Source organism: Drosophila miranda, chromosome XL, assembly GCF_003369915.1.
Source record: "Drosophila miranda strain MSH22 chromosome XL, D.miranda_PacBio2.1, whole genome shotgun sequence".
NCBI classification, from domain to species: Eukaryota; Metazoa; Arthropoda; class Insecta; order Diptera; family Drosophilidae; genus Drosophila; species Drosophila miranda.
Genome location: NC_046673.1, coordinates 18,854,192 through 18,869,618, shown reverse-complemented (window position 1 = coordinate 18,869,618; position 15,427 = coordinate 18,854,192). Strand labels below are relative to the sequence as shown.

At 40.0% G+C, this 15,427-nt stretch overlaps 1 protein-coding gene across 3 annotated transcripts in view; it reads right to left on the bottom strand.

The window, feature by feature from the left end:
- LOC108164714 (zwei Ig domain protein zig-8) overlaps positions 1 to 15,427 on the bottom strand; it is a 169,871-nt gene that overhangs the window by 36,081 nt on the left and 118,363 nt on the right. For all 3 annotated transcript variants that reach the window (XM_017300592.2, XM_017300593.2, XM_033387911.1), the window contains one exon: positions 8,475 to 8,592. In XM_017300592.2, the coding sequence (XP_017156081.1) occupies positions 8,475 to 8,523 (49 nt within the window). In that variant the 5' untranslated portion in view covers positions 8,524 to 8,592. The remainder of the gene's footprint in view (positions 1 to 8,474; positions 8,593 to 15,427) is intronic.

The window sequence follows — 15,427 nt, the reverse complement described above, 5'->3', positions numbered from 1 at the left end:
TCTGTTAACATCCTCATATCTTACCATTTAATAAAAAAATAAATAATAAAATTTAGAAGGCTGAATAATAATAAGAAATAAATGAAGAAAGAAATGAATAAATAATAAATAGATTAAATAAATAATAAAAATAAATGATAAATCATAAAATAAATCATAAATAAATCTCTCAAAAGCCCTTAATAAGTAATAAAAAAATAAATAAAAATAGATTAAATAAATAATAAATAATTTAATGGCATATCTTAAAAACCCTTTATTGTATATTAAAAATTTCTTAAATGTTTTCATCTGTTAAGAGCCCTATATTTTTCCATTTAATAATAATGAAATAATAATAGTAAATAAATAAATGATTAAAAAAAATAATAAAATAAATAATAAATCATTTAAAGGCATCTCTTAAAAACCCTTAATAAAATATTGATAATTTCCTAAAAGTTTTCATCTCTTAACATCCCTATATTTTTCCATTGAACAATAATTAAATAATAATAATAAATAAATGAAAGAATAAAAAATAAATTAAATAAATAATAAATAATTTAAATGCATCTCTTAAAAGCCCTTAATTAAATATGGCTAATTTCTTAAAAGTTTTCATCTCTTAACATCCTCAAATCATTATTGTATATTAAAAATTTCTGTAATGTTTTTATCTGTTAAGAGCCCTATATTTTTCCATTTAATAATAATGAAATAATAATAGTAAATAAATAAATGATTAAAAAAAAAATAAAATAAATAATAAATCATTTAAAGGCATCTCTTAAAAACCCTTAATGAAATATTGATAATTTCCTAAAAGTTTTCATCTCTTAACATCCCTATATTTTTCCATTGAACAATAATTAAATAATAATAATAAATAAATGAAAGAATAAAAAATAAATTAAATAAATAATAAATAATTTAAATGCATCTCTTAAAAGCCCTTAATTAAATATGGCTAATTTCTTAAAAGTTTTCATCTCTTAACATCCTCAAATCTTACCATTCAATACAAAAATAAATAATAATAAAACTTAGAAGGTTGCAAATCATTTAAAACCCCTTAATAGGCTCCCGTCCACCATTTTTCATTAAAAATATATTCAACAATGACTTATCGATACACAAACGATACCAAAAATCGACAAAAGCCCCCCTCCCCGCGAAAAAAAAACCCGATGTTTTTCAGCGAAAATAAATGATAATAATGGACTGGCAGGCAGTACAGTAATTCCCTTCTTGGCATGCAGAAACGGAACACGCAGCAATTACGTTTCTTTTTTTTATCAGATTTATGTATATAAAAATTAATAAAATATGATTGCTTTATGTCCCCAAAAGAAAAATCGAATGGGGTAACGGTGAGGCTTTCCGCTTTGCCGATACGAGGCATAACAACAACGTGCGTGAAATACGAATAAATATATATATTTTTTCATAACGAAAATCCAGTGAGAATATTCCGCGAAGTACTCCCTCCAATGGCCGTGTTTTTTTTTTATCTTCTTGTATTTGAGTCTCAATTTAATGGGCATTTTTATGTTAACGCCGCGCGATTCCCCCTTTGACCTGTTGCTGGGGTCCTGCCGAGGACCAAGAGGATACCTACAGCCCCCCGAGGGGGTGGGGGGGGGGGGGGGGGGGTGGCAAGGCTTTGCTTTAGCCCTTTTACAGGGTATGTGCCGAAATGTGAATCGCTGGCAAGTGCGGCCATTGCTTTTAACATTTATCATATATGCTATATGCTATATGCTACATGCCACATGGGATTACCCACAAGAGAGGGGAGCCCCCCCCCACACACCAAAAGAATCTCTCTCGATTTCTGCAAGTTTAACCTTTATTTTCCATCATTCATTAGCTATGGAATTAGTCGATGAATCGAGGAAATGGCACTGTGGCACTGTGGCACTGTATCACGTTTGCCACCGGGGAGTGGCACTTTAATTGACTTGCCAAACACCGAAACGGGAGATGGATTTCCCACAAAAAAAATAAAAACTCCAAAGCAACAAACAAGAAAAGAATACAGAGGCAGGAGAGAGGAAGGAAGCCTGGAAGGATGTGGGGAGGGGAGGCACTCGAAGGCACTGCGAAAACCATTCCGTCATGCGTCATAAGTCCTGTTCATGCAAATAAAATTGTCAACGAGCACGAGGGGCTGCAGGCAGAAGAAGAAGAAGAAGAAGAAGAAGCCTTCTTTGCGTGCCTTATCATCGGCCACAAGGACTCCTCCTCTCGTTCTCCTCCTTGACATTGATGTTGATGCCTGTGTGTGCCAAAACTTTCCGGTGGCTGGGGGGGGGCATGCGACTGATAGGCATTTATGTAAAAGTTAATCGCATGATATCCTGATAAAATGCACAAAAATAACGACAGGCAAAAGAGCGACCAAAGAAAGGGGCGGGAGAGGAAGCACACATATACTCGTATCTATGACGGGGGTATAAAAAAAAAACCCCCCAACTTGCCAATCTTTATGTTTGAAGAGGAAAAACTTTTTAATGCTGAGCCTTGGCCCTTGCCCTTTTGGCCTCCAAGATTAGCATTTAAGTGGCTGTTTGAGAAAGCCAACTGCCAACTGGCAAATGGCAATTGAAAGTTTGTCTTTGATTGAAATACTATAGTAGTTCCGGAACGAAATTATAGTTTGGAAAACATCGAAGCATCAGGTCCGAAAGGTGGCCCAAACAACCAGAAAAGGGGTTAAGCTAATCCTCCAAAAAAGTCCAGAGATTAAGGCTGGTGCCCTTAACGGTCATTAAGGGAGTTGTAGGCCCATAAATGCCTTACAAACAGACAGATCCTTGCATATTATATTTTTCCATTAAAAGTTCACTGGGGTTCGTGGGTTTTCCAAAGATCTAAGAGCGGTTCTTTACCAAAAAGGAACCCAACATGAAAGACCCAATAGATCATTTGTATGCCCTTTACAGCAGTTTTCTTTAAATAATTTAAATTTTTTTTTTTTAATTTTCAAGTCATTAAAAGCTATTTTAAAAAGTAGCATTAATTAAAGAACAAATAAAACTGGTTCTTTTGGCAATTTTATTTTATTTTTATGAAAATAAATTGTGATTAAAAATATGCTACATAAAAATAAAATTAATTAAAAACCAAAAACTTGTCAAAAATACAAATAAAATCCTAATAATAAAATAAAAAAAATTACATATTGACAAAAAATTGTAAAATAATAATAAATCAAAAAAAAAAAAATAAGTAAAAAAATATAAAAAAAAAATAACATTATTTAAAAAACTATATGTATTATTATAAAAAAAAGAACAAAAAACATTTTCGCAGTTTTATTTGATTATTTTTAAAAATAAATTGTTAATAAAAAATATGGTACATACAAATAAAATTAATTAAGAACCAAAAACTTGTCAAAAATACAGAATGCAATCCTAATAAAAATAAAAAAAAACAACATATTGACAAAAAAAAAAAAATAATAAAATAATAATAAATCAAACAAAAAAATAAACTTTTGTTTATTTATTTAAAATATTTAAAAAATTAACATTATTAAAAGAACAAATAAAATTTGTAATCATTTTCAATTTAATTTTATTATTTTTTAAAATAAATTGTATATAAAAAATATGGTACAAAAACTTGACAGAAATACAAACCTAATAAAAAAAAAAACAAAAATGAAATTCCAATACTGCATTCCAGGGTAATCTACCAGTCGATCAATATTTTCTTGGCTAGTTTCAAAACGTTTCTTATGCAAATTGCACCCCCACTCCCAACCCCCCCCCCCCCCACACACACTCAAATCCATAATGCTGGCCAGCAATTTGTTTCTGCCCCACTTGCCCCGTGGCACATGGCTCTCTGATGCCTCCTTTTGCATAGATTTTCAATTTTAGCCTCCACACATTTCCGCTTCTGCAGTTTTCCCCCCTCCCCTTTTGGCCATTTTATAATTCAGTAAGTTGGCAATTTTCTTCGCCCCCGAATTCATCCCTGGACATAATGCCTTTTCGGTTGGTCAGAAATTGAACTCATTTGCATATAAGCGTGTAATATATTGTCCCTGCCCCTGCCCCTGCCCCTGGCCCTGCCCCTGGCCCTGCCCCATGCCTGGCAGAAGGGGGTGGCGCCTGTCGCCTAATGGTCGTCCTGGCAGCCAATCAAGCCATGACATTTATCAAAAAAAAACCCAAGAAAAATGAGCGGAAAAGTGGAAATCTGTAGAATAAAACTAGCCCAAGGAGTGAGGGAAGTGGCTGCTGGCTGCCGGCTGCCATTTGAATGTCCAAATGAGTTTTGTGCCAAGTTCAGCAATTTTTACATTTTCAATTGCCTTCTTTTCATAATTTCCGTGTCATTTTTCTTGGCTTTTGGGGGGGAAACCAGAAGCAGAAGCCATGGACTCTCGGCTTGGAATGCTGGAACGATGACAAACAAAAGCATCCCAAGTTGCAACAGGATACAGCCGCTCCTCTAAAGCATTGCCTCTGCTGCTGACAGAACCGCAGTCCATCGTTTCTTTGGTGGTCGTCGTCGTGGTCGGGGCGTGTCTGGAACACAGGATGCAGACATTTTCCAGTTGCTGTTGTGGCTCTGAACACGCCCACAACGCATGCGCAACAAGCTAATCAAGAGTCCTGTATCCTGTGTGGAGTGGCCATCAAATGCAGCAGCTCCTTCTCCTACGATGCCCCCTCCTCCGTTGCGCCTGCCTGATTTTCAATTTCAATTTAGACGATAAATGGGCATGGCTCGCTGGCTGAATGCCTCAGTGGCTCATCTCTCTCTCTCTCTCTCTCTCTCTCTCTCTCTCTTCCTGAAATGTCAGCTCGAATCTCTCTCCCGTCCTCGTTCTCGTCCTCGTCGTGCCTGGCATCCCCACGCAATGATGAAGCAGCCTGCATGCATGCAAAAAACCCTCAGCCCTATCCCCAGCTCGTTTATCATGGACGCATATTGCTGACCGCAGCATCCAGCGAAATTTATGCTTAGACAGAAGCCCCCCCGCCGCCCACGTACTCTCCTGCTCTCCTTCTGTGGCAATGGTCTGTCCCGTCCGTTCTATTCAATCTCTGATTTCTTTCCTAGAGACGCTCTTGGGTAGTGCTGGACACTTGGGAATAACAATGCACTAGGAATCATCCGGCGAAACCCAAGGCCTTTATTTCTTAGCAAAATTAATGGAAAATGCTACGGGAAGTAGCAGAAGCTAGTGGAAATCATGGAAACTTGTTTTAAAAAAATAGTACCAAAAAAAAAAATTTATTTATAATTGAAAAATATATAATATATTTTTTAAAATTCTTTTGTATTTTTATATTTTTTATATTTTTATTTATTTATAATGTTATTATCATTATCATCATGCTTTTCATTATTTTTTTAATATTTTATTTTTTTCATATTTTTATTTATTACCATTTTACTATGTTTTGATGATTATTATATTATCTATCATGATTTTTATTATTTTTTAATATTAATATTTTTTTTAACTTTTTTTATTTATATTTTTGTTTATTATTATTTCATTATTTTCTGATGATTATTATCATCATGTTTTTATTATTATTTTTTTTATTTATAAAATAAATGAATGGTTTAAAAAAAAAATTAACATTTTTAAATTAAAACATATCTACATATATACATAAATACCATGTTTTTTTTAATATAAAATTATATTTATGGCTTGTTCTTAAGTTCTTTCTTTAATTTTGTTCCATTTAATTTTTTGGGCCTACAATCGTTTTTTTTTTTACTCTGCTGTCTATGAATTAATTTTCCAAAAACATTTCCAGAAGATTAAGATTATTTTTTTTAAATTAAGAATCAAAAATAATTTCTAAAAATGTTCTATACTTTGACCCTTATGGAATTACAATGAAACAGGAATAATTGGAGCTATAGAAAATGGATATTCCATAGAATCAATCAATCGATATAGCTCTTATGGCACCTTTTTTTTTTTAGATTAAATTAACAAGATTCTACTATCCATAACTATTTTCCATTAAATTCGGTTACTTTTTTATGCTTTTCCCTTTGTTTTCCTAGAAATTCTCGTGCTGTTAGGGTATCCAAACCTTCGGCATAGCTCAAACTCGAAATGAGACTCCGTTGTGTCCATTTTTGGAAATTCTGTTTCTGTTTTTTTTGCTGTTCTTTTTTTTTGTCTTTTTGCATTCTGCACCGCACTGCTCCGCTGCATGTCATGTCAGCGTTGTCATTGTTGTCAGTGTCATCACAGCAGCAGCAGCAGCAGCAGCATCTGGAAGCTCTGGTACAGATCCCTACTGCTGATGCTCCTACGGCCTGCCGCTGCCTGCTGCTGTTCCTGGCGGTGGCTTTGCGGTCGTCCTCGTCCTCGTCGTCGTCGTTCTGCTTGTCATTAGACTTATGTCATTGTTCACCCAAGTGCGCCAGCGATGACGAGAGAACTAGGATGCTATTGTACCATATTTACTGCTCGGCTTGCAACATGTGCAACAGCAGAACCAGCCACGCCCACGCCAGACTCAGTCGCGGAGGGCTCTCTGTGCGATTCTGTGGCTGTGGCTATGGCTATGGCTATGTGGATGTCGCTTTCCGTTCGCATTTTACGTGCGCGTATCTAAACTGACATTCCAATTATTCTTATCGCATCAAGGAGTAGGAGTGGGAGGCAGCAGGGCCATGCCATGCCAATGTCACCCATGCCTCATACTCGCAACGAAACGAAACGAAATGAGACCCCAACCAACCCCATTCTTGGGTTACAAATGGCATCCGAGTCTTTTTCAGGGTTCCACTAAGTCACTCATTCCGCGAGTCAGTAAGTCATTCATTCCATCAGTCTGTAAGTCATTCTATAAGTCGCTCATTCCATCATTCTGTAGGTCATTCATTCATTCGCTCGTTCGCTAAGACTCCTCCTCCATCAGTCCCCTTCAGAAAGGGACTTCATTTCATGGCATTGCTTGTGGCATCCTTCATATTTCTCTCTCTCTCTCTCTCTCTGTCCCTCTCGCATTATGGAACTATTTAACTCGTTGGGCCACGTTGGACAACAGCTTGGGGGCAGTGGTGGCCAACGGGAATCGGACTGATTTATGTCCACCCCTTGTCTCTTCCGCATTCTGTGACAAGGCTTATGAGAGCCTGGATGGATCTCTGTGGGAGAGACAATGTCTTTGACATTGAAAATGATTGGGGCAATTATGCCATCAAATGAACAATGACGATCCACGAGAGGGTTACTCGAACAAAAGCTTGGAATTCTCTCTATCGGGGGATCGGGGTCACCAAAAATTTCAGTTTTCTTTGCGCCACCAAATGAAAAGTATTATTGGGGGAAAACCCCAAAGAAAACCTTGGAACTCTATTTCTAGATTGCACGGCTTTGCTTTTGATAACGATTATCGGGGATCGGGGTCACCAAAAGCACTTTTTTCTTTGAAAATTTCACTCGCCCTCGTCCTCTTGCTTTTTTTTGTATTGATTACTTTCCCCATTAAAATCAGCCTGCCCTTTGATCTCTCTTTCGGGTGGCGCCTCCCGAAACACGCAGCGGCAGTGGCAGTGACTGTGGCTAAGCTTCAGACTTTAATCCGACCAAATATTTTTCCAGGGCCTTGACATTTTATTGATTGCCATTGCCAGCCGTTGAGTTGTACATTAATTTCAGCCAAAAAGCTTTTGGGGGGCAAAAACAGGAAATGGAAATGGGAACAAAAATGAAATAAATTTATTACGCAATCGAAATGGGTTCGTTCGTGTTTTGTCAATGGTGGGTACCGTTTTCTCTGGGAAACTTTCGCCAACTTTCTCTGGGTAGAGCCCCTAAATTGTCTGTCTCCTGCACTGGTTTTTTTTTTTCCTGCAGAAAAACTCATTTAAATGGTATTTACCTTCGGTCGAAGAAAGAATTATTGGAAGCCAACTTGAATTCCGGAATGCTCTATGCATTTCAATTGCTGCATGAAATTCACATTTCACATGGAATGCACACACACACATCCTGTAGAAAACTTTCCGAACGAGGCAGGATATCGCTTCATCGGAGAACAAGCCAGGACACCCTTTTTTTTCCATGCCACCACCTCCTGCACAAAACGTACTACTCAAATTCCAACTAGCATTGTGCCCCATGTCCTTCCCTGTCAACCTTCAACCTTCACCGTGAATGTGCAGGGGGGAAGGGGGGAGGGGGGCGTGGCGGCTATGCCTTTTTTCTGCTCAATTTGCAATTTGCAATGCGCTGAAAATGTTCTTGCAATAATCAAAGCACGCTTACGGCTTGTTATTTTAAATTTTCAGTTTATATAAAATAGAGATAGAGATGAAAAGAGCTGAAAAGAGATGATATAAAACAATTTCTGTACAGACTACGGGTCGCGACAGCGACAGCGAAATTGTTTTTACGTGACGCGAATTTGGAAAAAAGAATACGGCGATGGTTTCTGGGGTACAGTTTTTGCACCGTTCCACATATATCTTGGAGATGAGAGAGAACTTACCTGAAAGCACCCACATTATGCCCCAATACAGGGCCCAATTCATTGACATCTTTGATCTATATAGTGCTTATGTTCTTCTGCTGCAACTTCAGGAACTTAATTTGTGTTTAGTTTATGCCTGAAAAAAAAGAAGAAAGAAGAAGGATTTAATAAAAGAAAGGCTGGGGATTTTAATCATAAAAATTATAGCGGAATGGCGTAACTGGTAACTAGACCTTGGAACGATCCCATATGTACAATTTTATCATCGATTAAAGGCTTTTCGAGGTACACTTTTAAAGAAGGCATGTCTGAGCCTTCGCCTTCATCTAAGTTTTATTTCTAGCCAAAAATAAATCAATTTCGTACAAAGGTCCATGCTAAAATTTTATATATCATATTCGTATGATTTGAAAAAATTTTAAAAATTAAAATTAAATTATTAAAACAATTTTTTGTCAACAAAAACTAAATATTTTCAAATTTCCTCATAAATGCGGAACCAATAAATCAATTTCAAACAAAGGTCCATGCCAACGTTTTTTATACTATATTGGTATTATTTAAAAAAATGTTCAACAATTAAAATTAAATTATTATAACTATATACATATATGTGCCAACTTCCTCCTAAGATTTTATTGATATTTGCGGCAATCAATTTCGTACAAAAGGTCCATGCTAAAATTTTCTATATCATATTCGTATTATTTAAAAAAATTTCAAAAATTAAAATTCAATTATTAAAACAATTTTTTGTCAACAAAAACTAAATATTTTTCAAATTCCTCATAATTGCGGCAATCAATAAATCAATTTCGATCAAAGGTCCATGCCAACGTTTTTTATATTATATTGGTATTATTTAAAATATTTTCAACAATTAAAATTAAATTATTAAAACTAAATATTTGGCAATTTCCTCCTAAGATTTTATTGATTTTTGCGGCAATCAATAAATCTTTTTCAAACAAAGGTCCACGATAACATTTTCTATTTCATATTCGTATGCTTTGAAAAATTTTCAACAATTAAAATTAAATTAATCAAACAATTTTTTGTCAACAAAAACTAAATATTTTTCAAATTTAAATCAATTTCCTAAAAAGGTCCATGCCAACGTTTTTTTTTAATATCATATTCGAAATATTTGAAAAATTTGCAACAATTAAAATTAAATTTCCTCCTAAGATTTTATTGATATTTGCGGCAATCAATTTCGTACAAAGGTCCATTATATCAGATTCCTATAATTATTAAAAAACTTTTAAAATATTTTAAAAAGTTTCAAAAAGTAAATTAAATTATAATGACGATTTTTGGAAATATTTTTCAATTTCCTCCTTTGTTTTAGGCAAACAGTCGCAACGTTTTCTTCGAAAAACCCCTGCAGAATTTTTTATCATAAATAATTGAATCAATCCTTTTTACCCCCGATATCACAACGGGGTTTTCCTCTTCTTTGATTAGTTTTGGTTTTTGGTTGAATTTAATTTTAGAAGGCTTTATGCGGCTCTCTCTTATCCGATTACAATTAAAGGCAAAAGCCAAAGAGCCATAACCATTTGGTGGCGGAAACAGCAATCAAAAAAAAAAAAAATGGCAAAACAAACTGTCGACAAACACAACTGAAAAATGGACAAACAGAACTGCAAGCCAACAAACAAACAAACAAACAAACAACAAAAAACCGCATACAAAAGTCCGGAGTGTGCGGAATCCGGAGTCCGGACTCTGGAGTTGCAACATAAAAATCCACTAAGGCAAATTGGTTTTGTTAACCAGCACAATGGACACATTAACAGGACCACAGGAGCCGAACACCGGATGGGACAGGACGTGCACAGATGTCCTGGCCACTATAGGGCTGCACCATGGGACATCGAGGGGGGGGGCTATGCAAAAATTACAATTTTCGTTCAAAAATCAAAAAACAAAAAAAAATTACAGCGCAATGCGCGAAATTGTTTTCATGAAAATGTAGTACATTTTCCGTGTCCGGGGGGGTGCGGGGTTAACAGAAAATTATGAACTCCTGGTGGATGGTGGATTGGGGGGGGGGGGGGAGGGGTTGGGGTTGGAGCATTCATTGGGAGGCAGATTTTCCACAAGTTTTTTGCTCATTACACGACTTGATTTCATTTAGCTTGAATCGGTGTGGAAAAACGAGCGGAAAAAAGCGCTGGGGAAAAGGCAAGAAGGAAAGCCCGTAAATTAGATGAGATAATAAGCCAGGGGAAGCCACTGTGTTGCCTCAAAGGATATACAGCAGCAGCAGGAGCAGATCCTGTCCATCTCCATGCCTGCATCGTTTGGCCTTCTTAATTAGGCGCAAAAAAGCAAACTGCAAAATGCAAATGAAAAGGCAGCAACAGCAGAACGACCAGCAGACCATTGCAACACCCAGTGGCAGCATCGCATCCAGGCTGGCAGGCAGGCAGACAGGCAGCATAGTTAAGGACAGAAGGAGCCACCAGCAACAGCTGTCAAAGGCAAACATTTTTGGGGTCAAATCAAATCCGTATAAAACGACAAGTACAAATGCAGCAGCAGCAGCAGCAGGAGAAGCTCTGCAATTACCCTTAAGACCTTAATGCCACACACACACACACAGACACACACACACAAGATAGCTTTGGACTATTTTTAGGGATTATTCTTCAAGGCAATCAATGGCTTGGATTGGATTGGTGGCTGTGGGACAGTGGATCAAGTGCTAAGCGCTGTAGGGAGAGCGAGAGAAGAGAGAGAGAGAGAGAGACGCTGAGGGAGAGAACTTCGGCTGCAGCTTCGATCTCCCAGCGCTCGCGTAACGAATCGTGTGACAGTCGTACGAGCGGTAACAGTGCGCTTTAACAGAACGCTGTAGCAGAGCAATCTAACAGAGCGGTCTAACCAAGCGTTCTAACAGTGCGCTCTAACAGTGCGCCGTAACAGTGCGCTTTAAAAGTGCGCTTTAACAGTACGCTTTAACAGTTCGCTCAAACGTTTCGCTCTACAGCTCGCTGTAGCACTGCTTTGCCCACCTGTCTGTTAACAGTGAGCGGTAGCCGGTAACGTTAACAGCCAGTTAACCTGGACTGCTAGCAGCGCTGTGGCTCTGTTCCGTCCTTGGAATATCTTTCGACTCTTTCTGTTTGGCCATCTCCAAGCCCTTCTCCCATAATTCAATCAACTTTAAACCCAATTTATGGCCGATCGAAGTGGCCTAAGCCCCCCCACGCTCAAGGCCTGTCAGCGCTATGTTTTTCAAATGCCCAAAGCCCGAAGGTCGAATCAGCGAGGGTTGCTTCCATTTAATCAAAGCTAATTGAGTGCGTTTTTCTTTCTTTTATTTTATTTTCTTTTTTTTGTGTGTGTTTTTTTTTGTGGGCCAATTGGCGTTAACTTTACTACCGCTTTGACAGCAGGGGTGGCAGGGCTGGCAGGGGGTGACCACAAAAATGTTGCACGCGAATCTACCTAAAAGTGTTCTCTCTGTATTTGCCGCATTTCCCCGCTGAATGGAAAAACTTTTCAACATTTACGCTTCGTTGCCTTTCACTTTCACTTTTCCCGTTCGTTTCTTTTTGTTGTTTTTTTGTTGTTTTTTTTTGTGGGTGAGAACATTGAAATTAGATTAAAATGTTCAGGCGTACACAAAATGGCTGCCTGTGGAATCAATTCGAATTTCATTAAAACAATATCCAGCGGTGCTCCACTTGGAAGGTTTCTGTGGGAGGTCAAGGCCCCACTGGAATCCCTGGAATTTCTGGGAGCAAAGGCTTGCCCTTGGAGCACCCAATAATATGGCTTTTATGGTCAGGATTTGGCTTTCCCGAGACACAAAATTACAAATTACAGGGTATTTCCCGGTATGGCCCTTGAATTCCGGTTAGGGGATTATCGTGGGGGTGGGAGGGGGGTGGGTACTTTGTTTTTGAATGGCAAATGAATAATCTACGAGTCTGCTTTGACTTTGACAGCTCTTCGACCTTGGCGGAGTCCTGGCAGGACACAGAGCCACTAATTATGCCCGAGAAGCCAGCACAGGCTCGAGGGCGTGTGAATGAACTCTGTACATCCCCCCCTTGGAGGGGGGAGGGGGCGGGGGGGGACCGTCTCTGGCTGTGGGTCGTCGGGTCCTTCATTTATCATGCGATTCCCAGGGGAGTGCTCAGAGGCAATGAAATTAAAAGCCTGAATTGTTATTCGGTTCCTCCCCCCTCTCTCCACCCCTCTCCCCCCTCTCTGTAGTCCCGCCTGCACTTCTGTATGTCCTGCATTGATTGGCATCCTGCGACTTTCATGTGAATTATGACGAGAAGTCCTGGCGCTTAATTGGCTTTTAAGGAGCCACAAAATTCAACTAATTTTTTATATGGAATGTGGCATGCAGCAGGGTCAGGGGCAGGGGCAGGCTACCACCTAAATATCGAGTTACATCCTTAAAAGTGAGTTTTCCTAACGGAAAAGGTGCGGGGAAAACCTGTGGGGGGGGGGGGGGGATATTAAGAAAACATTAAAATCACATTTTTAATAGATTACGAAAGAAGGTGGAGCGCCGACGCGTGCCGCAAATCCTTTTTTGAGATACACATTTTTTGGCAATCGAACAAATCAATCAAATAAAGACGTTCTTTGCCACATGCAACACAGGCCAACGTTTCCCACGTTGCACAAACTTAATTGAAATCAATACAAAATGCAATTTAATTCGCTCGAAAAATAAGAAGAAGAAAAAAAAAACATGGCCATGTGGCACATGCATTGGCATACTTTGAGGCGCCACCAGTTTATGATTATACCGCCAGCGGCAGCGGCAACGGCAGCGGCAGCGGCAGCACTTGAGGAAGTTGTAAAGTGGGTTACAGAAAAAGCAAGGCCAAAAGAAAAGCAAAAGAAAATTGAGAGGGAAAAACTACACAGCCAACTATGTGGCAGGGCAGGGCAGGGCAGAGGACTCGAACGGTTGGATGCCCCTTCTCTGGCCAGAGCCCGGCTTAAAGGGGGGATGGCCTCCTTTTTGGGAGGGGATTTGAAGGCCCTTCGGATGGTTCGATGCCCGGATTCATCGATCTATCCCATGATCTATGGCCTGGAGTGCGGGCATGCCCAATGAAAAGGACTCCCAGGACTTTGCCAGGGTATGATAGAACCACAAAACATTTTATTGGATCGAGTGGTGGGGGGGGGGGGGAGTCCCCGTCCCCGTCTCTGTGCTTCCATCCTTCGATTTCTCTGGCTCAAAGCAAGTCTTTCTTCTTCCCTTCAAAGATGTATCTGTGTATCTATGTATCTGTGCATCTATGTATCTGTGTATGTAAGTCAAGTGCTTCCATCGTTAAGCTGAATTTGATTGTTTCTCTGGTGTTCGTGTGGCTTCCGAGAGAGCGAAATCAACTTTTGAGCTACTCCCCGCTCCTCCCCCACCCCCCCAAAATACAAGGTGTTGCCAACCCAAGGGGGGGTGTAGTTGTTGCAACATGCCCAATGTGCACCCTTGATTCCAGTGTTGCTGTTGTTTCTTCCGCATTTGGTCAATGCCCAGAAAAAGCACACACAGCAACGCCTTTTGTGTGTTGAAGTTCTCCCTCTCTGTGGCAGGATATGGGTGCGGCATGGGGCATGGGGCATGCCACTGACAGTTTCAGTTTATTATGTCACTGGAGGGGAGGGAGGGAGCGAGGGGAGTGGGGGGCGTGTGAAAAGTGTTTAGCTGTCGTCTAAAAAAAGACATTTTCGTACCCCCCAAGCGCCACCACCACCTCCACTGCCAATCGCTCACTTTGCGGTTAAGCAGACAATACCCTGGAATTTTCTTTACCCAACCCCCCAGCCCCATCCCCACCGCCCCCCCCCCCCCCTACCCCGCCCTGCGGCAGGACCTCTGAATGGTCCCACAATTGCGAAACGAAACGAGGAAAACGCATTTTATGGCATTCAAATCGTAATGATTTTGCGCTTTTCTCATTTTCTTCTACTACCCCTACCCCTACCCCTCGCCCTCTCCACAAGCACGAACAATTTTCCACCGCATGCGGGCGCAAAATTGCACTCGCTCTCCATATGTGTGTGTGTGTGTGTGTGTGTGTGCATGTCATTGGATTTTCATTTAGAACGCGAGCTTGGGGAAAATCTCAACCGACATTCCCCACCCTGGCCCCCCCCTGACCCTCGCCCCATCATTGTGTTCTCCATTCGGACAGATAGAGGCCAAGCAGAGGCATGCCACAAGCGGAGGAGCCGGAGCATCAGCATCAGCATCAGCATCAGAGATAGGTGGCAAGAGCGATTGAAGGAGAGGCCAAGAGAGCGCTGGCTGGAGGGCTGGTGGGGGAGTGAGTTCTGTCTGTCGGTGACCACCGCCACCGCCACCAGACCGCCGCTGACCAGATCTCATCCCGATGCCACACCCCTGTTCGCACTTGCCTCCGTCTTATCCGCATCCAATTAAAATGTTTAGGGCCCGGGAAACCAGGGGAGGGGCGGGGGCGGTGTGGGGAGCCAATGATGTGCCAGGGAATGCAGCACAGACCCAGAGAATGGCTGCAGCCGAAGACCCAAAGAATGTCCCAAGAGAAATGGCCGAAAAAAATGTCCCACCCAAAGAATGCGGCCACAGAATGACCCAAGGAGTGACCTAAAGAGTGACTCAAACAGTGACTCAAAGAATGGCCAAAAAATGACCAAAAAATGAGCCAAAGATTGACCAAAGAATGACCCAAGGAATGACCAAAGAATGAACCAAAGAATGACCCAAACAGTGACCCAACGAAAGACCCAAAGAGTGACCCAAACAGTGACCCAAAGAATTACCAAAGAATGACCCAAAAAATGAGCAAAGAATGACCCAACGAAAGACCCAAAGAGTGACCAAATAATAACCCAAAGAATGACCCAAAGAATGACCCAAAGAATGGCCCAAAGAGTGACCCAAAGAATGACCAAAGAATGAGCCAAGGAATGACTCAAAGAAGGACCCAAAGAATGAC